General features: G+C 36.2%; 3 protein-coding genes and 1 gene segment (V, D, J or C); 3 read left to right on the top strand and 1 right to left on the bottom strand.

Moving 5' to 3' along the window:
• Positions 1 to 189: 189 nt before the first annotated feature.
• On the top strand, positions 190 to 2,415 carry sco1 (synthesis of cytochrome C oxidase 1). Its single transcript, XM_079457645.1, has 7 exons — positions 190 to 600; positions 933 to 1,046; positions 1,188 to 1,278; positions 1,398 to 1,595; positions 1,730 to 1,822; positions 1,912 to 2,027; positions 2,139 to 2,415. The coding sequence occupies exons 1-7, from the start codon at positions 454 to 456 to the stop codon at positions 2,265 to 2,267; spliced, it is 888 nt and encodes a 295-aa protein (XP_079313771.1). The 5' UTR covers positions 190 to 453; the 3' UTR covers positions 2,268 to 2,415.
• Positions 2,416 to 2,954: 539 nt separating this feature from the next.
• On the bottom strand, positions 2,955 to 3,420 carry LOC306894022 (immunoglobulin kappa variable 3D-20-like). The segment is given in 2 exons: positions 3,381 to 3,420; positions 2,955 to 3,292 (listed from the first exon to the last, which is right to left on the bottom strand).
• Positions 3,419 to 13,075, top strand: LOC306894023 (uncharacterized protein; the record flags this gene model as incomplete). The annotated part of the gene is made up of 6 exons (XM_079456242.1): positions 3,419 to 3,433; positions 4,322 to 4,415; positions 4,495 to 4,828; positions 5,164 to 5,204; positions 12,458 to 12,502; positions 12,583 to 13,075. The coding sequence occupies 6 exons, from the start codon at positions 3,419 to 3,421 to the stop codon at positions 12,921 to 12,923; spliced, it is 870 nt and encodes a 289-aa protein (XP_079312368.1). The 3' UTR covers positions 12,924 to 13,075.
• Positions 13,076 to 15,135: 2,060 nt separating this feature from the next.
• Positions 15,136 to 26,475, top strand: part of LOC306894217 (immunoglobulin lambda-1 light chain-like) — a 29,484-nt gene continuing 18,144 nt past the window's right edge. Inside the window, exons 1-2 of one of the 2 annotated variants that reach the window (XM_079456575.1) lie at positions 15,136 to 15,225; positions 15,305 to 15,630. In XM_079456575.1, coding sequence (XP_079312701.1) covers positions 15,186 to 15,225; positions 15,305 to 15,630 — 366 coding nt within the window. In that variant the 5' untranslated portion in view covers positions 15,136 to 15,185. Of the gene's footprint in view, positions 15,226 to 15,304; positions 15,631 to 22,247; positions 22,332 to 22,411; positions 22,741 to 26,475 lie in introns of those variants that run through there. The other variant, XM_079456574.1, reaches the window with a different exon arrangement.

The following is a 26,475-nucleotide window of genomic DNA, read 5'->3' on the forward strand; positions in this document are numbered from 1 at the left end:
TAGATTACAGCTCTGCAGGTGCACCCTGGGATGCTTTTAATACGTATCAAAAGTTCCCCTCGGCACATTTTGTTTTTTCTATTATTTTTTTTAGCAATATTATTATATTTATTAGCTAATTTAATTTATTAGTTTAAATAGTTGAGTTGAGTTTTAGTTGATATATTAGCGCTAGATGTCGCTAATGCTCTACTCATGTGTGCAACTGTGTGAGCGCGCAAGCAAGACGTTTAACGTTACGTAACTTCCGCTTTGCCTTTTACACTCGCAAACAGATCTCAGACCAGCTGTTGTCGGTTTTATAACGCAGTTCATAGTTTATAATCAAGTTGTTATGAATCTACGCCTGATTCCAGGTCAGTTAACCTCCTGCTTCTATTCCACACAATCGCATGCGCGTCAACCCGACAGTTACTTCCGCCTTGAGGAGGCATGATGTCATAAGTCTGAACTATGGGTTTAACAACGATGTTAAGTGTTCAGAGTTTGAGATGTCAAATGTTTCGATCGCTGCGTGTCAGCAAACCTGTCAGCAATTCACACATCTTTAACCCAAGAGAAGCTCACACATGCGCAGTGCTTCCACAGAGGCACACACGGGTAGGTCACTGGCTTCTTATTCATTCACTCTTCATACTATTAACACAATAGTTAAACATCTATCGCTTTATTAATTCCATTGTTATTCCCAAATGTTTTTCTAGCTTCACATCTGTCCGCTCTATGCATGCATGTAAGGTTGCAATGCATTACGTTTACAGACTTGCATAAGTGTTTACTTGTGTACCGCTGATTTATTATTGAATGACAGTCTCAGTGCTATCGTCATTAATTAATCATAAAAAAAATGTCTGTATTATTTGTAAATTATTTTTAATACACAATGCACCTGCTTGACATTTGCGTCTACTGAATGTGATCCTCTTCTTCAGTTTAGGAGATGTTGGACAGCACCTGGTGTGTCTCTTATAAGCATACGGACACTGTCCGCACTACCTCCTCCACCCTCATCTGGACAGAACAAATCCAGCAAAAAAAAGACTGGCGTAAGCAACATTTACCATTTACAGGGCTGCAAAACTGAACCTTAAACTTACCACTTGGTGTCTGATGTGCTGTGGGACTGAGAAACCGTGGGGTTGAATCCAGCCAGGCCTGAATTAAACCAATGCCTCGTTTTTTTACAGCCAGTCACTTGGAAATCTCTTGCTATCACATTTGCGTTGGGAGGAGGTTTGCTTTTGGGGATGAAGTACTTCAAGAGAGAAAGAGAAGAAAGTGAGTACGACTGAGAAACTTGTTCGTAATAAACGCTTGTTTCAATCACGGTTATCTCTTTTCCTACTGCGGATATTTGCTTAGAATATGACGATAATGTTTTTTAATTTGAATTTTAGTGATCGAGAGAGAAAGAACTAAGTCAATAGGAAGACCAGCAATAGGGGGTCCATTCTCACTGGTGGACCACAACAATAAACCCACAAAGAGTGAAGATTTCCTCGGCAAGTGGGTGCTCATCTATTTCGGATTCACACACTGTCCGGATATTTGTCCCGATGAGCTGGAGAAAATGATCGAGGTCGTAGATGAGATTGGTAATGGATCGTTTAATTTTGTAACTTAAAGCCACAGATCGTTTTCGTTCTTTTGGCAGAATGTCAAATGCAAAATAACTGTATGAAATGTATCTGAAATATGGTGATTATTTTGTAATGCTTTTCCGTCACAGACAGAATAAAGACGCTTCCAGATTTATTACCTATTCTCATCACAATTGATCCTGACAGAGACACAACCGAGGCGATGTCAGCTTACGTCAAAGGTGAGCAAAAGAAACATTACTGTATGTATTTATTATTCAACAGACACCACATGGATGTGGATGTTTCTGATATCTTATATCTCATACAGAGTTTTCTCCAAAGCTGATCGGCTTGACAGGCACAACTGCTGAAATCGAACAGGTGTCCAGAGCCTACAGAGTGTACTACAGCCAGGGCCCTAAAGATGAAGACAACGACTACATAGTGAGCTTTTAGTTCATGCAGTTGTTTGTTAATGAAAATCATAACATCCACTATATAGTCATCCACTACCTGATAGACTGTCACATTGCAATGTTTTCTCTTTGAACGTAGGTTGATCACACCATCATCATGTATCTGGTGGGACCTGATGGTCAATTCGTGGAGTATTTTGGACAGAACAAAAAATCTTCAGAGATCTCAGCATCCATTGCATCCCACATGAGGAAGTACAAACAGTGAACATAATGTGCTGTGATGTTTGAGGTGTGGAGGTCAAAAGCCACACTCTTCACAAGATGTCTCAGACTGAAGGAAGTGCTTTCTTTCTTGTGTTATGTTTATGATATTCAAATGACTCGTCTTGAATAAATTACAATGTTTCGCTTGGCATTTTGGTAATGGATTGCGTTGCGTCACAGATGTGCATTTTTCAGAGTGAAGAATGAGTGTTTTTATTGCTCAGGTCTGTCTGGCAAAACAATTCTGCCGTTTATTTGGGTTGTGTCAGTCACGTTTGCTTAAAACAACATTTTTATAAATGACCAGTATAGAAAGAAAATATATTCTCAACTGAAGTAAAAACACTTTACAGTATTTGTTTACACTAGTAAATGCATTTGCTAACATGGCTGACTTTTTTAATTTTTTTATTCATATTTGTTAATGTTAGTTCATGTCATGTTGGTTAAAAATCATCTTGGTGAAAAAAGAATTTGTAAATGCTGTAACAATGAACCAACAATAATTAATGCTTTAGGATTGTTTATTGTTCATTTGTGTTAGCAAATGCATTAACTAATGTTAGTTAGTGTTACTTGTATTTCTAAATTTTTTATGTTGCATCTATTTATAATAACTTGTTTTTTTCTAATGTTGTGTAAACGCAGAAGTCACTGAGCGGTGGGGAGGTTTCTGTCATGATGTGAATCACTGTGATACGTCCTCCTTTGCAGAGCTGTCCCATGTGTGACAGTAATACACTGCTGAATCTCTCACATCCACATTATTGATGATCAAACTGTAATCTGATTTAGATGAATGTGTTGATGTGAATTTAGGAGCAGAGTAACCAGATCCATAGGTAGGAGAACTGTTTGGATGGTAGAAAAATAAGACGAAGTGTGGAGGTGCTCCAGCGATCTGTTTATACCACCGTGCAGCACTGTCAGTAACCGTGTCCAGATTGCAGTTCAGTGTGGCCGTCTGTCCTTTATTTACTGTGAGAACTGCAGGATTCTGAGTCACCACTATAACACCACTGACACCTGGAAAAAACACAATGAAATACTTGATAAAATGATCGGAAACACAAGCTTTAGGAAAATCTCTGTGGTGACATCTGGAGGTTCATACGTGTCAACGCAGTGATGAGAAGGTAGAGTTCTATCAGCATGTTTGCAGTTGAGGTCAGTTATGATCAGAGAGTAAAGCGAGAAGAGACTAAGAGGTTATTTAAAGGAGTTTTATGGGAGGAGCAAATACCAGCCAATCCCTGTCAAACTAAACGTTATTTTATTAATTTCTCATTTTGAGACAGACCTCATAGGGCAAGGGCATTTTGATAGGCCTTCTGGGTAAACAGAAATGGATTGATTTAAAAAAATAGAATTTAGCTTTGGGAAAGCATTGTTTATTTTTTTATCTGATACATTGACATGTTTCATTCCAAGTCAAGTCAACTTTTATTCTGCGCTTTTTACAATCTTCAATGTTACAAAGCAGCTGCACAAGAAACATATTAACTCCAAGCAAAACATAAAGGTTATGCAAGTCAAAACAAAAAAGGTGAAAACACAGAAACAAAGATTCATACACACTCCCAAAACTCCATTGGAGGAGAAAAAAACCTCAGAGGGAAACCAGGACTAACCAGGTGATTCCAGTTCCACTCTGGCAAAAGCTGCTGCCTCTGCACAAGCTCGACAGTGCTTGCACAAAACTTAGATTTAAGATTATCATTAATAATCTAATAGCATCTGAAATCTTGTAGTGAAGACATGTGTGATACACAAAACATTCACGTGCAAGAAGCAGATGCAACTGCAAATAAGTGTATTGTGAAATGATGAATACTTCTGTAAATTATAATGCCATTTACAATGCGTGATTACAGTATGAAATGAAAATAATTCATTTGCATAAACTGAAGCTTGTGTGTGTGTGTGTGTGTGTGTGTGTGTGTGTGCAGTACGTTGTGATGATGTGCGCAGGTCTTAAAGGGTTTTGTGTGTTAAGCTCCTCCCTCCCAGATCTCTTTACTGTCTTCAAGTTAAGTTTCTGTCGGATCATTTCAGCTTCATTTTTCAACATCTGCTCATCTTTACACATCACACAGATCAAATCACAAAATGATCAGATTATTCTGCACTTTCTTCACTCTTCTGAGCTGTAAGTTTTCATCACATCACATCTCAGATTTAAAGTGTTTTAAACACAATCTGATGTAAAGGTTGTTTTTATTCTGCAGGTGTGAGTGGAGCGACTGTAGTGAACCAGGTTCCTCCAGAACACACAGTGAATAAAGGACAAAAAGTCACAATGAACTGTAATCTGGGATCAGTTACTGATTCACCTGCTTCATGGTATAAACAGACTCCAGGAGGAGTTCCTCAGTTTGTGTTGAGATTTTATCATGACTGGAGTTCTCCTAACTATGGATCTGGTTTCTCTGCTGCTAAATTCACACCAACACATTCATCTAAATCAGATTATAGTTTGATCATCAATAATGTGGATGTGAGAGATTCAGCAGTGTATTACTGTCTGACATGGGACAGATCTGCTAAAGAGAACGTATCACAGTGATTCACATCATGACAAAAACCTCCTCACAGTCACTTCTGCTTAAGAAAATCAGAAACAAAGATTTTAGGACTTAAGTGACAATCTGAAAAATATAACATTTGTTTTTACTTTATTTTCAGCTCATTACAGTTTTTTATTTACATATTATTAGTGTAATTTAGTGGTCCATACATGAGATGGTGTTGATATTGTTCTTTAAGATGAGTTTGATATTAGACAGCAAATGAAAACAGCAGCATTTGCAAACTTCTTGAAGATATTTTTCAATATACTGTTTTTATTACTGAAAGTGCTTCATTAAGTTTCAGTTCAGTGTCTCTGTGAGGTGAAGCTATCACATGTTCCCTGATGAAATAAATCTGAATTTGATCGGTAAGTAAGTTTATACTTTTATTTAATATTTATATAATAAAAATATTAAACTAAAAACTTACATATTAATTATTATTATTAATTATTTCAATCACAATTAAAATGTGAATGAAATTATTTCAGTTTGTAAGAGAGGTTATTTATATTGTTTTATTTAAAGATATCAATGAGTTACAGATGTTCTGTATGTTGTTTTTTGTCTTTAGCTTTTGTTTTAAAATCTAATAAATTGATGTTAATATGTATCCTGTAACATCTTTAAACAAAAGAGATACAAAAACATGTTTTGTCTATGAAATGAGTAGAAATGGAATAAATACCATAAAAAAACCTCCAAAACGACAGGTCTGCAGATAAAATATGCACAAAAACATTAATGCATAAACTACACATAAGCACATATTCTGACATACAGCCGTGTAATAAAAACACGAGATAGTCGAAGGACAAAATACATGTACAAACATTAGTAATGTGTTGTTTAAATTAGAAACGTGTTTGCTTTGCAGTATTTGAGGTCTACAAAACATACAGAGCATCTTTTGTTGGATAATTCTTCTTAAACACAAACCTATAAATTAATTCAGAAGCTGCAATATTTGGCATATGTGACGTTTCATGGGGACTATAATGTACCTTACAGGGCCGGCCCATGTTCCCTAGCCTATGTGAGAGTTTAGATTAAAATTTAAATTTTTTAACATCATTTCGTCACAATTTCACAAGAAGCCGAACGCTACGTCTGTGCAAACGCTGCAGAGACACAAGCGATAACTGGGTGCTGACATAACTTGAAACCAGTAAAAACATGGGCCACCCACAGTGTCAGTGTTTCAAGTAAAGACGTTCTGAATAAGCTGTTTAAAATGGTGTATAAACATCAATGACAACAGATTTGTTTTCTCATGACTTCAAGTTTGTTGTTTTAAAGCCCATGTAAGCCTGTGTGTTCATGCGGCCCTGCAGAGAACAGTTTTGTTCAGGGCACAAATCACAACATCTGTTGAAGTCTTTCACTCAGGATACACCTGCTTCACACCCCATAATTTCACTTCATGTAAATGATGTTGAATAAAGACACAAAGTCAGTCTGTTGAGAGGAAACAGGGAATTCTGAGTCATTATAACAACATAAATGGAGAAATGACATTATAACAGAAGATCATTATCTCTATTCACAGAATGACACACATGTAAGGTTTAATGTACCAGTAACCAGCCAACCAGCTTATTTAATAAATGAATGAACACAAAGAGACATGATTCAATCAAGGACATCCGTTTTACAATAATGCTATAAACAACAATATCTGACTGTCAAACACAGGTACCCAATCAGAATGCAATATTCACAGAGTCATGTAATGTCAGAGAGTATTAAAGCAAGGAACAAAACTGCCTTGCGACTGTTAAGTCATTGATTTATTGTATTTTTATTTTATAAGCATTGGAATATTACTGTACAGTTCATAAATTCACTAGGCATCCTGATATTGAATGATTTGAAAATGTCATGTATGATCTACATATGTTGTAGATTCAGGTGTTTCTCCTCCTGTTGTGAATATTCTGCCTTCATCTAGTGAAGACGGTGCAGGGGCGGACTGGGAGGAAAACGTGGTGCAGAACTTCTTCGGCAGGAGCGGCCCACAAAACCATGCACGCAACATAACACAACATGCGCTGATGCACAAACCCTTCTACAGCACTATACTTCATAAATGTAAATGTTTTTTTACCTTTCATGCCACCTTGCAAAGTCAATGAAACATTAAACAGTAAGGGCCAGTATAGTCTTAGCAACAAATAGAAATCAAAATAACATAAAAGTCTGCCTAAACATGTCCATGTAATATAATAACGTAATTTATACTGACGGTGACATGGTGTGACCAGACTTTGCTAACAAATATTGTTTCACATCAGCTATAAAGTCCAAAACCAACATTTAAGACGTCTTAAAAAGCGTACCATTTATAAATTGAGAAGAGAGGAGCGAAAACATTCTCCCTTTGTAAGAAAGTAGCTAAAAAGCTTAATAAGCTATTTAAAACTGTACACGAAATACAAATTTGACTAAAAAATGAGAAGTATTTTCATGACCCGTGATGACAGTTCTGCAGTCTATTAAATCATTCCATGCTAATAAAAGGGACCATACACACACAGTCATATCTTATGCCTCATATGCTGTAAACTAATCTCTTTCAGAATGTTTTAGACTTGTTAACACGTCTTAAATTATGTGACAAACACACACAGTTTCTGCCAATCTCATATTAATCTTGAGTACCTACAGTAGTATTGCATACTTCGTATCTTCAATGTGTTTTTAGTTTGAGCACATTAATAAAAGACAGAGACAGCTGTACCATTATTTCCGAGTCTAGCTCCTGAAGGGGCCGGAACTAAAGCACGAGCACACAATACATCATCACATATCCCTTCATAACTGTTGATTCACTATAAATGCGTGTTGTGTACATTATGCATGATGTGCCGATTGTCAAACAAAACACTATGACTCAGGTTCACATAGCACGTGCAGTTCATGACCGGCATCTTTTAGCGCTGGGACCACGCCATCTATCAGTTTCAGACCATCTCCAAATCCGGCGTTACATCCACCGTTTATATAACATTCATCACCCAAATGCAGTGAGCAAACAAACACAGATGAACTTCAGGAACGCAGTGCTCTCTTTCTCTTGCTCCAGCTGGTTGACGTGTGCGCAGCTCCTTCTCCCTCTCTCCCTGGTTGATGCATGGGCGTGCTCTTCCATCTGGCTCTCCCAGGTTGACACACGAACGTGCTTTTCTGGGAGAATTGTCCAATAAGGGACTAAGAAAAGTTGTTAGCTAAGGGAATTTAATGTTAAAAAACACTTTCCGAATCTTTACAAACGCTGGGGGAGTGTATCGAGCACAGAAATACATCATACGTCAAACATGAGAAGACAGCACGTTTAACAGCGTAAAGAAGTCAGAATGCATGAAACTCTGTGTCACCCCCCCTTTTAAAGTCTTTCTAACTGAAGTCATATTTCAGTTTTATATAGAAATGTGAATTAATGAGAGCAGTTCAAAAGACTTTGTTGCAGAGCTACAGAATTCTTTTTATTCAGTTTGATAATATTTGAGATATTTGTCTTCTAGTAGATGCACACAGGAAACATCTGCAGTTCATTTACTTCAGCATGTAAATCTGTGGTTTTTCAGCCCATCACACTTTGCAATTCTCTTCAGATTCAGACTGTGTGACACACAGATAACAGTGTGCTTGATAACAATAAATGACAAAATCTGTTCTCAGTGCGTTTTAGTTTTAACTGTCAGTTTCATTTAGATGCATTTACATTTAGTCATTTAGCAGATGCTTTTATCCAAAGCGACATACAAAAGTTTGAGGAGCAATAAGTGATATATCATAAAAGAGCAATAGTACATTAGGTGCTAATACAAAGTTACTAGATGCGCAGAATTAATCCCGCATTCATGCATTTCAGTCCAGCAAAGCAAAATTCGGCTAAATGAATTTTTTTTACCTCAACCCTTTCATGCATAATGTCAGGAAAACAAAATTTGAACTCTTTTTAGGTAACAGTGAATAGGATAATGCACAAGTGTCCCCCTGCAGTAATTCAAAGTGAATGAATCACGCAAACTGCCATGATATCTAGATGTCCATGATGACACACATGAACTTGTCTAAGGTTTCGTAAACCTGATCAATGTTGGATTATGATGATTTAACAGCATCGGTGGGTGTGTCCTGATTGAGAAGCTCCTCCCTCTTCATACGTCTCTTCTCATAGTCTTATAGCTCTTCTCTGTTCTCCTTCAACCTCAAACCTGCTCGCATCACACATGACATCATGCTGATAATCTTCATTTCCATCATCACTTTATCCTGTAAGACACGTATGACTGCCGTGAAAGATTTCACATATATGATCAGAAACATATGAAAGTGAATTAATTGTCTTTTTATTCTGCAGGTGTGAGTGGAGCGACTGTAGTGAACCAGGTTCCTCCAGAACACACAGTGAAAAAAGGAGAAAAAGTCACTATGAACTGTAATCTGGGATCAGTTACTGATTCACCTGCTTTATGGTATAAACAGACTCCAGGAGGAGCTCCTCAGCATGTGTTGAGATCTTATCATGACAGTTCTCCTTACTATGGATCTGGTTTCTCTGCTGCTAAATTCACACCAACACATTCATCTAAATCAGATTATAGTTTGATCATCAATAATGTGGATGTGAGAGATTCAGGAGTGTATTACTGTCAGACATGGGACAGATCTGCTAAGGAGGACGTATCACAGTGATTCACATCATGACAAAAACCTCCTCACCGCTCACAGTCTCACTTCTGCTTAAGACACAGAAGAAAAGACACGAGCACATTAGTGACAATCTGAGAGAAAATGAAACATTGTTGTTATAATTCCTCCAATAATAGATGTATTTATAAACTAATACAGTGTTTACAGATTATAGAGTTTAGTGATCAGCAGAGGTGGGTAGTGACGCGATACACTTGTATCGTTGTATTTACTTGAGTACATTTTGGAAAATCTGTACTTTTAAAGTCAAATGAAAAGTGGTTAGAGCGTTGGGCTTGTGATAAGAAGGTTGCTGGTTCAAATCTCAGTGCCAGCAGGTCATGACTGAAGGGCCCTTGAGCAAGACACCTTACCCCTGATTGCTCTGCAGTAATGTGCCACTGAAAAAAAATACTACTTGTAAGTCGCTTTGGATAAAAGTGTCTGCCAAATGAATAAATGTAAATGTTAAACATCTGTGATATTTTAGAGAGTAGTTTACAAATCAAGAATTCACAATTTTTTTATTTATTTAATGCAGAGAAAATTTTTGTTTAGAGCACAAACCACCAGTCAATATCAAGATTCACACCCCATAATTTCACTTCATTCTCTGTGTTCACTCAGTAAAGTCGGTCTGTTACAGTAAGATTAAAGGGAATTATGAGTCATTATATAAATGACATTATAAAGTTTTGCTCTTTACTCAGAACGAAACATTTCAGTTTTAGGAAACTGGAAACTTATGGAGGACCAAAGTACTGAAAATGAAATAATTTAAATATGAATTCAGTGAACCACTTATAAAATTCTTTAATTTAACGCTCCACAAAGCAATCATCACTAAAATTAACCATTAATAAATGCATTCATTTATTTAGTAATGTCCCCTGAAACAATGTTATTAATTGTAAAATAAATTCATAAGAGCTACTGTCAAAAACGAGGACGGTGGTAAAACTTTTTCATAATATACATTTTTAATGAATTTTTTTAATAAAGTAGGATGAATTTCACAATAAGTTATATGTTTTCCATAAGCATGTTTTTCATAATAATAAGACCGACTTTCACCACAGTTTTGTTTTCATAATTATGAAGCATATTTCACAAACGCCAATCAACAGACTCTGGGCGGTAACCGGATGGAAAAAGTATCGGGCCTACTGCATACTACTGGCAGCTCAGATCAATGCACACCACACAGCTCAGAAACCACTTTATGAAAACAAAATTGTGGTGAAATATATACGTTTTGTCCAATATTCTGACATTCATCCTATTATTATGAAATTATGCTCTTTACTGTGAAATTTGTCCTAATTGATTTTGAGGAGAAGTAATAGTTTTTGACTGTAGCTATTGTGGAAAGAATAAAACAATTTATGATGTATTTTCAGGGGATATTATATTATAATATAGGATCATGTTTACGGGCACACAGCTTCTCGTATCACTGTTATGCTGATGACACCCAGATCTACAGCTCGCATAACAGCCTGCCTAGATGACATCTCAGCTTGGATGAAAGAGAATCACCTGCAGCCGAACCCGGCCAAGACAGAACTACTCGTGTTTCCGGAACACCCCACGGTAAAACACGACATCACCATCCAGCTTGGCAACTCGACTATCACTCCCTCCGAATCAGCCATGAACCTCTGAGTCATATTTGATGAACAGCTGTCCTTCAATGATCACATTGCAAAGACAACGCGATCATGCCGATTTGCCTTATTTAACATTCGCAAGGTCAGACCCTACCTCACTGAGCATGCGGCACAACTCCTTGTCCAGGCCCTGATCATCTCAAGGTTGGACTTCTGCAATGCTCTCCTTGCTGTTCTTCCTGGAAAGGCTATCAAACCACTTCAGCTGGTTCAAAACGCAGCAGCAGGCCTCGTCTCCCAAAAGCCCAAAAGGGCTCATGTGACACCCCTTTTCATCTCTCTCCACTGGCTACCGGTTGAAGCCCGGATCAGATTCAAGTCACTGATGTTTGCATACAGGACTGTCACTGGATCGGCACCGGCATACTTTCACACCCTAGTACACTTCTACACCCCATCAAGAATTCTGCGTTCAGCAAACCAGCGGCGCCTTGTAATGCCTTCTCATAAGGGCACTAAATCCCTTTCCCGATCATTCTCCTTCACAACATCATGGTGGAAGATTCTTCCTAACTCAGTCCGGTCAACCACATCTCTCACAACCTTCAAAAAACTTAAAACACATCTCTTCGGCGAATACTTCACAGACAATTGAAAAAAAACCCTCTCTCTTCTCTCAACAGGTAGTGGTCTAGCTTTTGTTGAAACTAATAACTTTGTATTAGCACCTAATGCTCCTTTATGACATATCGCTTATTGCTCCCGGAACTCTTTGTAAGTCGCTTTGGATAAAAGCGTCTGCTAAATGACTAAATGTAAATTTTTAAAACATTATTTGTAACAAAAATATTTAACATTTTAAAAATTCTTGCAATCTTTTATTTTCATTTTAATCATTTTTATTTTACGTTGATGTTTATTTTGTTTGACTGACTTCATGAATGAATGTTTGGATCATATGATTATTTTCATGTCTGAAATGAGGGATATAACAAGTCTATAAGTGTATTATGCATTACATGAATGAACATTAACCAGCTTATTCCATAAATGAATGGACACAAAGAGCAAAGCAAAGACATTAGTTTTCTGAGACAATTCTCAATATGAGCATTATAATGCTGTTCATAAACATGACAATATCTGCCCCTCAAATAACACAGGGTCAGAATGCAGCGGTTACACAGATAATATCAGAGAGAAGATGATTGGCTGAATCTTAATGAACTTCCTTCTCTCACAGTTTCTCTTCCTCTAATTCCTTATTTGAGAGACTCGTTGTCTTCACTAAACTCAAACTGCTCCACACACAGACAACATGCTCGCAAAATCCTTCATTCTCATCACTTTTCTTTCATGTAAGTTACACATTTCTCTTTTCACATATTGATGTCTAGGCATGAAATTAACGTTTATTTTTTCTCATTTGTTATTACAGGTGTCTCTTCTGTAAAAGTTCTGACACAAAAACCCTCAGAAGTGACAAAAGAAAAAGGAAATTCTGTGACTATGGACTGTAATATAGCAAAGGATGAGAAGAAATATGTTTATTGGTATAAACAGCTTCCGAATGCAGCGCCTCAGTTTGTCTTAAGATACCATCATTCTCAAAGCTCTCCTAACAGCTATGGAGACAGTTTTTCATCAGACCATTTCACATCTAAAGCTCAGTCAGATATCGACTATCAACTGATCATCAATAATGTGGATGTGAGAGATTCAGCAGTGTATTACTGTAACACATGGGACGACACTGCTAAGGAGGACGTATCACAGTGATTCACATCATGACAAAAACCTCCTTACCGCTCACAGTCACTTCTGCTTTAATACAGCAGGATAAACCTTATGATGATACCATAAAAATATGAAATATGTTTAAAAGCAGGGAAAACTGCTCTCCAAAAAATGGTTGTAAATTATACTTCGGAACACACACCTAATTTTTTAATGAAAGAATAAATTTGCAAATTTATTGCTGAGCAAAAAAATAACTCGAATTATGTTTTTATATATATATATATACGTGTGTGTGTGCAATATATATATATATATATATATATATATATATATACATATATGTGTGTGTGCATTCCAGAGGCACCATTGACTAGCAAAGCAGTTATTGTCTATTTTTTTTTTCTTCTAAACACAAAAGATATTTTGAAGAATTTTGGAAAACAAAGAGTTCTGGGGCACATTTGATCACCATTTTTGACTACCCCGGAAATATCAGTTGCTAACATTGTTCTAAATATCTTTCTTTGTGTTCAACAACAGAACAAACACAGTACACAGATTAGAAACTACTGTACATGAGGGCGAGTATTTCATGATGAAATGGTTTAGGTCGAGTAGCCCTGTAAGTGTTCTCCTGGTGGAACAGTGACATTAAAAAAGTTAATATTAAAGCATCATGTCATGATTATACACATAAATGGATTTGCTTTGGTTTTGTTAGCATTGCCTTTCACTTCACATCTGGTTCCAACATCACAAACGCCTGTTTTACTTGATATTTTCTATGATGGTTTCAAGACATCAGTCATGTTTTCCTATCTAGCACTTTTAAATGTTTAAAGTGGACATAATACACAAAGTTTCTGCCAATCTCATATTAATCTTGAGATTTATCTTGAGGACCTATTGAGTACTACATGCTTCATATCTTTGAAGAGTCTTTAGTTTAATCTCAATTATAAAAGACAGCTACAGCTGTACGATTATTTCTGAATACAGGCGAGCCCTGAACACGTATAGAGCACAGCACGAGCACACAATACATCATCACATTATCCCTTCATAACTGTTGATTCACTAAGTTTTGTGTTGTTTACATTATGTATGTAGACGACGATTACCAACAAAACACAGACATGTGACTTAGTTACACTTACCGCGTGCGGTTCATATCCGGCATCTTAAGAAAAGTTGTTACGTAAGGTAATTTAATGTTCGAAAAAACTTTCCAGACCTATAGGAGCGCAGGGGGAGTGTATCGAGCACAAATATACGACGTCATACGTCCGACTCATTTTTTGACAAGTCGAACATGTCAAGCATGACAGCATGTTTAACAATGTAAAGAAGTCAGTCATGCATGAAACACTGTGGTACCCCCATGTAAGTCCACCCCCAATGGCGGTATGTGGAGTTTTAACACCTACGGTGGAAGCAAGTTGTAGACGTAATGTTATACTGGCCCCATACAATCTGTTAAAAAGTGTCAATTCTACGAAATGTTCCTTAACACTTCACACTGACGTAAAATTATTCTTTTTGTTTCGTTCTGTGAAAAGTGAAAAGTTCAAAACTAATTTTTTTAGATAAAGACCTCGATTTTTATCATAGTTTTCATGTGTCTTGTCATGCTGTCTGTTCTTCACATTGCTGTCGGATGACTTTATGTCACTCCTGAGGATTGATTTTGTTGAAATTAGAATGATCACAATACATCTAGAAATGCTTATTTTCTGCAGCTGAACAGCTTCTAGGACTCGTTTACAGGTACTGAAACATACTCAGTACCATCGGCTACTTTATGAACATCCACACATTCACTGTCATTATCATGATCACGGCTCATCTCTACACTGTCAACTTGAGTTTCTGAAACACCTTTTCTTAAAAAGTTGTTGTCTTTAGTATTCACATTCTTAAAAAAAAGACCCTCACCATCCCTATTTTTACATGGTAGCCCAGTTTCTGACAAAATCGTGAAATGTAGATGTTTTTTTTGGCTGTAGTATCTTTATATGTCATAGAAAATAAAGACCAAATCCAATTGAATTAGCTGTATTTATACATTTCACCATAAACTGAAGCTTTTGTGTGTGTGTGCGTGTGTGTGTGTGTGTGTGCGTTTGTGTGTGTTTGTGCAGTACGTTGTGATGATGTGTGATGGTCTCAAAGGGTTTTGTGTTTTTAGCTCCTCCCTCCCAGATCTCTTTACTGTCTTCAAGTTAAGTTTCTGTCGGATCATTTCAGCTTCATTCTTCAACATCTGCTCATCTTTACACGTCACACAGATCAAATCACAAGATGATCAGATTATTCTGCACTTTCTTCACTCTTCTGAGCTGTAAGTTTTCATCACATCTCATCTCAGATTTAAAGTGTTTTAAACACAATCTGATGTAAAGGTTGTTTTTATTCTGCAGGTGTGAGTGGAGCGACTGTAGTGAACCAGGTTCCTCCAGAACACACAGTGAAAAAAGGAGAAAAAGTCACAATGAACTGTAATCTGGGATCAGTTACTGATTCACCTGCTAGATGGTATAAACAGACACCAGGAGGAGTTCCTCAGTTTGTGTTATACTCTTATCATGGCTGGAGTTCTCCTACCTATGGATCTGGTTTCTCTGCTCCTAAATTCACACCAACACATTCATCTCAGTCAGATTATAGTTTGATCATCAATAATGTGGATGTGAGAGATTCAGCAGTGTATTACTGTCTGACATGGGACAGATCTGCTAAAGAGAACGTATCACAGTGATTCACATCATGACAAAAACCTCCTCACAGTCACTTCTGCTTAAGAAAATCAGAAACAAAGATTTTAGGACTTAAGTGACAATCTTAAAAATATAACATTGTTTAACTTTATTTTCAGCTCATTACAGTTATTTATTTACATATCATTAGTGTAATTTAGTGGTCCATACATGAGATGGTGTTGATATTGTTCTTTAAGATGAGTTTGATATTAGACAGCAAATGAAAACAGCAGCATTTGCAAACTTCTTGAAGATATTTTTCAATATACTGTTTTTATTACTGAAAGTGCTTCATTAAGTTTCAGTTCAGTGTCTCTGTGAGGTGAAGATATCACATGTTCCCTGATGAAATAAATCTGAATTTGATCGGTAAGTAAATTCATATTTTTATTTAATATTTATATAATAAAAATATTAAACTAAAAACTTACATATTAATTATTTCAAACACAATTAAAAATGTGAATGAAATTATTTCAGTTTTTAAGAGAGGTTATTTATATTGTTTTATTTAAAGATATTAATGAGTGACAGATGTTCTGTATGTTGTTTTTTGTCTTTAGCTTTTGTTTTAAAATCTAATAAATTGATGTAAAATGTATCCTGTAACATCTTTAAACAAAAGAGATACAAAAACATGTTTTGTCTATGAAATGTGTAGAAATGGAATAAATGCCATTAACAAAAAACTCCAAAACGACAGGTCTGCAGATAAAATATGCACAAACATTAATGCATAAACTACACATAAGCACATATTCTGACAAACAGCAGTGTAATAAAAACATGAGAGAGTCGAAGGACAAAATACATGTACAACCATTAGTGATGTGTTGTTTAAATTAGAAACTTGTTTGCTTTGCAGTATTTGAGGTATAAAACATACAGAGCATCTTTTGTTGGATAACTCTTCTTAAACACAAACCTATAAATTAATTCAGAAGCTGCAATATTTGGCATAAGTTCAGAAGAAGCGGACCGCTACGTCTGTGCAAACGCTGCAGAGACACAAGCTATAACTGGGTACTGACATTGGTAACTTCATTTGAAACCAGTAAAAACATGGGCCACCCACAGTGTCAGTGTTTCAAGTAAAGACGTTCTGAATAAGCTGTTTAAAATGGTGTATAAACATCAATGACAATAGATTTGTTTTCTCATGACATGTTCAAGTTTGTTGTTTTAAAGCCCATGTAAGCCTGTGTGTTCATGCGGCCCTGCAGAGAACAGTTTTGTTCAGGGCACAAATCACAACATCTGTTGAAGTCTTTCACTCAGGATACACCTGCTTCACACCCCATAATTTCACTTCATTATATTCTGAGTCATTATAACAACATAAATGGAGAAATGACATTATAACGAAGATCATTATCTCTCTTCACAGAATGACACACATGTAAGGTTTAATGTACCAGTAACCAGCCAACCAGCTTATTTAATAAATTATTGAACACAAAGAGACATGTTTCAATCAAGGACATCCGTTTTCATTTGCATTATACAATAATGCTATAAACAACAATATCTGACTGTCAAACACAGGTACCCAATCAGAATGCAATATTCACACACTCATGTAATGTCAGAGAGTATTAAAGCAAGGAACAAAACTGCTTTGTGACTGTTAAGTCATTGATTTATTGTATTTTTATTTTATAAGCATTAGAATATTACTGTACAGTTCATTTAAATTCACTAGGCATCCTGATATTGAATGATTTGAAACTGTCATGTAGGATCTACATATGTTGTAGATTCAGGTGTTTCTCCTCCTGTTGTGAATATTCTGCCTTCATCCAGTGAAGACGGTGCAGGGGCGGACTGGGAGGAAAACGTGGTGCAGAACTTCTTCGACAGGAGCGGCCCACAAAACCATGCACACAACATAACACAACATGCGCTGATGCACAAACCCTTCTACAGCATTATACTTCATGAATGTAAATGTTTTTTTACCTTTCATGCCACCTTGCAAAGTCAATGAAACATTAAACAGTAAGGGCCAGTATAGTCTTAGCAACAAATAGAAATCAAAATAACATAAAAGTCTGCCTAAACATGTCCATGTAATATAATAACGTAATTTATACTGACGGTGACACAGTGTGACCAGACTTTGCTAACAAATATTGTTTCACATCAGCTATAAAGACAAAAACCAATATTTAATAAGCGTACGATTTATAAATTTGTCCAATAACGGACTAAGAAAAGTTGTTAGCTAAGGTAATTTAATGTTAAAAAACACTTTCCAAACCTTTACAAACGCTGGGGGAGTGTATCAAGCACAGAAATACTACGTCATACGTCAAACATGAGAAGACAGCACGTTTAACAGCGTAAAGAAGTCAGAATGCATGAAACTCTGTGTCACCCCCCCTTTAAAAGTCTTTCTAAATGAAGTCATATTTCAGTTTTATATAGAAATGTGAATTAATGAGAGCAGTTCAAAAGACTTTGTTGCAGAGCTACAGAATTATTTTTATTCAGTTTGATAATATTTGAGATATTTGTCTTCTAGCAGATGCACACAGAAAACATCTGCAGTTCATTTACTTCAGCATGTAAATCTGTGGTTTTTCAGCCCATCACACTTTGTATTTCTCTTCAGATTCAGACTGTGTGACACACAGATAACAGTGTGCTTGATAACAATAAATGACAAAATCTGTTCTCAGTGCGTTTTAGTTTTAACTGTCAGTTTCATTTGGATGCATTTACATTTAGTCATTTAGCAGATGCTTTTATCCAAAGCGACATACAAAAGTTTGGGGAGCAATAAGTAATATATCATAAAAGAGCAATAATACATTAGGTGCTAATACAAAGTTACTAGATGAGCAGAATTAATCACGCATTCATGCATTTCTGTCCAGCAAAGCAAAATTCGGCTAAATGTAACATTTTTACCTCAGCCCCTTCATGCATAATGTCAGAAAAACAAAATTTGAACTCTTTTTAGGTAACAGTGAATAGGATAATGCACAAGTGTCCTCCTGCAGTAATTCAAAGTGAATGAATCACGCAAACTGCCACGATATCTAGATGTCCATGATGACACACATGAAGTTGTCTAAGGTTTCGTAAACCTGATCAATGTTGGATTATGATGATTTAGCAGCATCAGTGGGTGTGTCCTGATTGAGAAGCTCCTCCCTCTTCATATGTCTCTTCTCATAGTCTTATAGCTCTTCTCTGTTCTCCTTCAACCTCAAACCTGCTCGCATCACACATGACATCATGCTGATAATCTTCATTTCCATCATCACTTTATCCTGTAAGACACGTTTGACTGCCGTGAAAGATTTCACATATATGATCTGAAACATATGGAAGTTAATTAATTGTCTTTTCATTCTGCAGGTGTGAGTGGAGCGACTGTAGTGAACCAGGTTCCTCCAGAACACACAGTGAATAAAGGAGAAAAAGTCACAATGAACTGTAATCTGGGATCAGTTACTGATTCACCTGCTATATGGTATAAACAGACTCCAGGAGGAGCTCCTCAGTTTGTGTTGAGCTCTTATCATGGCTGGAGTTCTCCTAACTATGGATCTGGTTTCTCTGCTGCTAAATTCACACCAACACATTCATCTAAATCAGATTATAGTTTGATCATCAATAATGTGGATGTGAGAGACTCAGGAGTGTATTACTGTCAGACATGGGACAGATCTGCTAAAGAGAACGTATCACAGTGATTCACATCATGACAAAAACCTCCTCACAGCTCACGGTCACTTCTGCTTAAGACACAGAAGAAAAGACACGAGCACATTATTGACAATCTGAGAGAAAATGAAACATTGTTTGTTATAATTCCTCCAATAATAGATGTATTTATAAACTAATACAGTGTTTACAGATTATAGAGTTTAGTGATCAGCAGAGGTGGGTAGTGACGCGATACACTTGTATCGTTGTATTTACTTGAGTACATTTTGGAAAATCTGTACTTTTAAAGTCAAATGAAAAGTGGTTAGAGCGTTGGGCTTGTGATCAGAAGGTTGCTGGTTCAAATCTCAGTGCCAGCAGGTCATGACTGAAGGGCCCTTGAGCAAGACACCTTACCCCTGATTGCTCTGCAGTAATGTGCCACTGAAAAAAAATACTACTTGTAAGTCGCTTTGGATAAAAGTGTCTGCCAAATGAATAAATGTAAATGTTAAACATCTGTGATATTTTAGAGAGTAGTTTACAAATCAAGAATTCACAATTTTTTTATTTATTTAATGCAGAGAAAATTTTTGTTTAGAGCACAAACCACCAGTCAATATCAAGATTCACACCCCATAATTTCACTTCATTCTCTGTGTTCACTCAGTAAAGTCGGTCTGTTAAGATTAAAGGGAATTATGAGTCATTATATAAATGACATTATAAAGTTTTGCTCTTTACTCAGAACGAAACATTTCAGTTTTAGGAAACTGGAAACTTATGGAGGACCAAAGTACTGAAAATGAAATAATTTAAATATGAATTCAGTGAACCACTTATAAAATTCTTTAATTTAACGCTCCACAAAGCAATCATCACTAAAATTAACCATTAATAAATGCATTCATTTATTTAGTAATGTCCCCTGAAACAATGTTATTAATTGTAAAATAAATTCATAAGAGCTACTGTCAAAAACGAGGACGGTGGTAAAACTTTTTCATAATATACATTTTTAATGAATTTTTTTAATAAAGTAGGATGAATTTCACAATAAGTTATATGTTTTCCATAAGCATGTTTTTCATAATAATAAGACCGACTTTCACCACAGTTTTGTTTTCATAATTATGAAGCATATTTCACAAACGCCAATCAACAGACTCTGGGCGGTAACCGGATGGAAAAAGTATCAGGCCTACTGCATACTACTGGCAGCTCAGATCAATGCACACCACACAGCTCAGTGTCTCTTGATCGGTGTTTGTACAATATATTCTTTATGAAAACAAAATTGTGGTGAAATATATACGTTTTGTCCAATATTCTGACATTCATCCTATTATTATGAAATTATGCTCTTTACTGTGAAATTTGTCCTAATTGATTTTGAGGAGAAGTAATAGTTTTTGACTGTAGCTATTGTGGAAAGAATAAAATAATTTATGATGTATTTTCAGGGGATATTATATTATAATATAGGATCATGTTTACGGGCACACAGCTTCTCGTATCACTGTTATGCTGATGACACCCAGATCTACAGCTCGCATAACAGCCTGCCTAGATGACATCTCAGCTTGGATGAAAGAGAATCACCTGCAGCCGAACCCGGCCAAGACAGAACTACTCGTGTTTCCGGAACACCCCACGGTAAAACACGACATCACCATCCAGCTTGGCAACTCGACTATCACTCCCTCCGAATCAGCCATGAACCTCTGAGTCATATTTGATGAACAGCTGTCCTTCAATGATCACATTGCAAAGACAACGCGATCATGCCGATTTGCCTTATTTAACATTCGCAAGGTCAGACCCTACCTCACTGAGCATGCGGCACAACTCCTTGTCCAGGCCCTGATCATCTCAAGGTTGGACTTCTGCAATGCTCTCCTTGCTGTTCTTCCTGGAAAGGCTATCAAACCACTTCAGCTGGTTCAAAACGCAGCAGCAGGCCTCGTCTCCCAAAAGCCCAAAAGGGCTCATGTGACACCCCTTTTCATCTCTCTCCACTGGCTACCGGTTGAAGCCCGGATCAGATTCAAGTCACTGATGTTTGCATACAGGACTGTCACTGGATCGGCACCGGCATACTTTCACACCCTAGTACACTTCTACACCCCATCAAGAATTCTGCGTTCAGCAAACCAGCGGCGCCTTGTAATGCCTTCTCATAAGGGCACTAAATCCCTTTCCCGATCATTCTCCTTCACAACATCATGGTGGAAGATTCTTCCTAACTCAGTCCGGTCAACCACATCTCTCACAACCTTCAAAAAACTTAAAACACATCTCTTCGGCGAATACTTCACAGACAATTGAAAAAAAACCCTCTCTCTTCTCTCAACAGGTAGTGGTCTAGCTTTTGTTGAAACTAATAACTTTGTATTAGCACCTAATGCTCCTTTATGACATATCGCTTATTGCTCCCCGAACTCTTTGTAAGTCGCTTTGGATAAAAGCGTCTGCTAAATGACTAAATGTAAATTTTTAAAACATTATTTGTAACAAAAATATTTAACATTTTAAAAATTCTTGCAATCTTTTATTTTCATTTTAATCATTTTTATTTTACGTTGATGTTTATTTTGTTTGACTGACTTCATGAATGAATGTTTGGATCATATGATTATTTTCATGTCTGAAATGAGGGATATAACAAGTCTATAAGTGTATTATGCATTACATGAATGAACATGAACCAGCTTATTCCATAAATGAATGGACACAAAGAGCAAAGCAAAGACATTAGTTTTCTGAGACAATTCTCAATATGAGCATTATAATGCTGTTCATAAACATGACAATATCTGCCCCTCAAATAACACAGGGTCAGAATGCAGCGGTTACACAGATACTATCAGAGAGAAGATGATTGGCTGAATCTTAATGAACTTCCTTCTCTCACAGTTTCTCTTCCTCTAATTCTTTATTTGAGAGACTCGTTGTCTTCACTAAACTCAAACTGCTCCACACACAGACAACATGCTCGCAAAATCCTTCATTCTCATCACTTTTCTTTCATGTAAGTTAAACATTTCTCTTTTCACATATTGATGTCTAGGCATGAAATTAACGTTTATTTTTTCTCATTTGTTATTACAGGTGTCTCTTCTGTAAAAGTTCTGACACAAAAACCCTCAGAAGTGACAAAAGAAAAAGGAAATTCTGTGACTATGGACTGTAATATAGCAAAGGATGAGACGAAATATGTTTCTTGGTATAAACAGCTTCCGAATGCAGCGCCTCAGTTTGTCTTAAGTTACCATCATTCTCATAACTCTCCTAACAGCTATGGAGACAGTTTTTCATCAGACCATTTCACATCTAAAGCTCAGTCAGATATCGACTATCAACTGATCATCAATAATGTGGATGTGAGAGATTCAGCAGTGTATTACTGTAACACATGGGACGACACTGCTAAGGAGGACGTATCACAGTGATTCACATCATGACAAAAACCTCCTTACCGCTCACAGTCACTTCTGCTTTAATACAGCAGGATAAACCTTATGATGATACCATAAAAATATGAAATATGTTTAAAAGCAGGGAAAACTGCTCTCCAAAAAATGGTTGTAAATTATACTTCGGAACACACACCTAATTTTTTAATGAAAGAATAAATTTGCAAATTTATTGCTGAGCAAAAAAATAACTCGAATTATGTTTTTATATATAAATATACGTGTGTGTGTGCAATATATATATATATATATATACATATATGTGTGTGTGCATTCCAGAGGCACCATTGACTAGCAAAGCAGTTATTGTCTATTTTTTCTTTCTTCTAAACACAAAAGATATTTTGAAGAATTTTGGAAAACAAAGAGTTCTGGGGCACATTTGATCACCATTTTTGACTACCCCGGAAATATCAGTTGCTAACATTGTTCTAAATATCTTTCTTTGTGTTCAACAACAGAACAAACACATTACACAGATTAGAAACTACTGTACATGAGGGCGAGTATTTCATGATGAAATGGTTTAGGTCGAGTAGCCCTGTAAGTGTTCTCCTGGTGGAACAGTGACATTAAAAAAGTTAATATTAAAGCATCATGTCATGATTATACACATAAATGGATTTGCTTTTGTTTTGTTAGCATTGCCTTTCACTTCACATCTGGTTCCAACATCACAAACGCCTGTTTGTCTGCTATTTTCTATGATGGTTTCAAGACATCAGTCATGTTTTCCTATCTAGCACTTTTAAATGTTTAAAATGGACATAACACACAAAGTTTCTGCCAATCTCATATTAATCTTGAGATTTATCTTGAGTACCTATTGAGTACTACATGCTTCATATCTTTGAAGAGTCTTTATTTTAATCTCAATTATAAAAGACCGATACAGTTGTACGATTATTTCTGAATACAGGCGAGCCCTGAACACGTATAGAGCACAGCACGAGCACACAATACATCATCACATTATCCCTTCATAACTGTTGATTCACTAAGTTTTGTGTTGTTTACATTATGTATGTAGACGACGATTACCAACAAAACACAGACATGTGACTTAGTTACACTTACCGCGTGCGGTTCATATCCGGCATCTTAAGAAAAGTTGTTACGTAAGGTAATTTAATGTTCGAAAAAACTTTCCAGACCTATAGGAGCGCAGGGGGAGTGTATCGAGCACAAATATACGACGTCATACGTCCGACTCATTTTTTGACAAGTCGAACATGTCAAGCATGACAGCATGTTTAACAATGTAAGGAAGTCAGTCATGCATGAAACACTGTGGTACCCCCATGTAAGTCCACCCCCAATGGCGGTATGTGGAGTTTTAACACCTACGGTGGAAGCAAGTTGTAGACGTAATGTTATACTGGCCCCATACAATCTGTTAAAAAGTGTTAATTCTACGAAATGTTCCTTAACCTTCGCACTGAGGTAAAATTATTCTTTTTGTTTCGTTCTGTGAAAAGTTCAAAACTAATTTTTTCTAGATAAAGACCTCGATTTTTATCATAGTTTTCATGTGTCTTGTCATGCTGTCTGTCCTTCACATTGCTGTCGGATGACTTTGTCACTCCTGAGGATTGATTTTGTTGAAACTAGAATGATCACAATACATCTAGAAATGCTTATTTTCTGCAGCTGAACAGCTCCTAAGACTCATTTTCAGTACCTACTGAAACATACTCAGTACCATCGGCTACTTTATGAACATCCACACATTCACTGTCATTATCATGATCACGGCTCATCTCTACACTGTCATCTTGAGTGTCTTGACATCGCCTTTTCTTAAAAAGTTGTTGTCTTTAGTATTCACATTCTTAAAAAAAAGACCCTCACCATCCCTATTTTTACATGGTAGCCCAGTTTCTGACAAAATCGTGAAATGTAGATGTTTTTTTTTGGCTGTAGTATCTTTATATGTCATAGAAAATAAAGACCAAATCCAATTGAATTAGCTGTATTTATACATTTCACCATAAACTGAAACTTGTGTGTGTGTGTGCGTGCGTGCGTGCGTGTGTGTGTGTGTGTGTGTGTGTGTGTGTGTGCAGTACGTTGTGATGATGTGCGCAGGTCTTAAAGGGTTTTGTGTGTTTAGCTCCTCCCTCCCAGATCTCTTTACTGTCTTCAAGTTAAATTTCTGTCGGATCATTTCAGCTTCATTCTTCAACATCTGCTCATCTTTACACATCACACAGATCAAATCACAAGATGATCAGATTATTCTGCACTTTCTTCACTCTTCTGAGCTGTAAGTTTTTATCACATCACATCTCAGATTTAAAGTGTTTTAAACACAATCTGATGTAAAGGTTGTTTTTATTCTGCAGGTGTGAGTGGAGCGACTGTAGTGAACCAGGTTCCTCCAGAACACACAGTGAATAAAGGAGAAAAAGTCACAATGAGCTGTAATCTGGGATCAGTTACTGATTCACCTGCTATATGGTATAAACAGACTTCAGGAGGAGTTCCTCAGTTTGTGTTATACTCTTATCATGACTGGAGTTCTCCTACCTATGGATCTGGTTTCTCTGCTCCTAAATTCACATCAACACATTCATCTCAGTCAGATTATAGTTTGATCATCAATAATGTGGATGTGAGAGATTCAGGAGTGTATTACTGTCTGACATGGGACGACTCTGCTAAAGAGAACGTATCACAGTGATTCACATCATGACAAAAACCTCCTCACAGTCACTTCTGCTTAAGAAAATCAGAAACAAAGATATTAGCACATAAGTGACAATCTTAAAAATATAACATTTGTTTTTATTTTATTTTCAGCTCATTACAGTTATTTATTTACATATTATTAGTGTAATTTAGTGGTCCATACATGAGATGGTGTTGATATCATTCTTTAAGATGAGTTTGATATTAGACAGCAAATGAAAACAGCAGCATTTGCAAACTTCTTGAAGATATTTTTCAATATACTGTTTTAATTACTGAAAGTGCTTCATTAAGTTTCAGTTCAGTGTCTCTGTGATGTGAAGATATCACATGTTCCCTGATGAAATAAATCTGAATTTGATCGGTAAGTAAGTTTATACTTTTATTTTATATTTATATAATAAAAATATGAAACTAAAAACTTAATTAATTATTATTATTAATTATTTCAATCACAATTAAAAATGTGAATGAAATTATTTCAGTTTGTAAGAGAGGTTATTTATATTGTTTTATTTAAAGATATTAATGAGTTACAGATGTTCTGTATGTTGTTTTTTGTCTTTAGCTTTTGTTTTAAAATCTAATAAATTGATGTTAATATGTATCCTGTAACATCTTTAAACAAAAGAGATACAAAAACATGTTTTGTCTATGAAATGTGTAGAAATGGAATAAATGCCATTAACAAAAAACTCCAAAACGACAGGTCTGCAGATAAAATATGCACAAACATTAATGCATAAACTACACATAAGCACATATTCTGACATACAGCCGTGTAATAAAAACATGAGAGAGTCGAAGGACAAAATACATGTACAAACATTAGTAATGTGTTGTTTAAATTAGAAACGTGTTTGCTTTGCAGTATTTGAGGTCTAAAAACATACAGAGCATCTTTTGTTGGATAATTCTTCTTAAACACAAACCTATAAATTAATTCAGAAGCTGCAATATTTGGCATAAGTTCAGAAGAAGCCGAACGCTACGTCTGTGCAAACGCTG

The sequence above is a fragment of the Barbatula barbatula genome (assembly GCF_947034865.1).
Source record: "Barbatula barbatula genome assembly, chromosome: 5".
NCBI classification, from domain to species: Eukaryota; Metazoa; Chordata; class Actinopteri; order Cypriniformes; family Nemacheilidae; genus Barbatula; species Barbatula barbatula.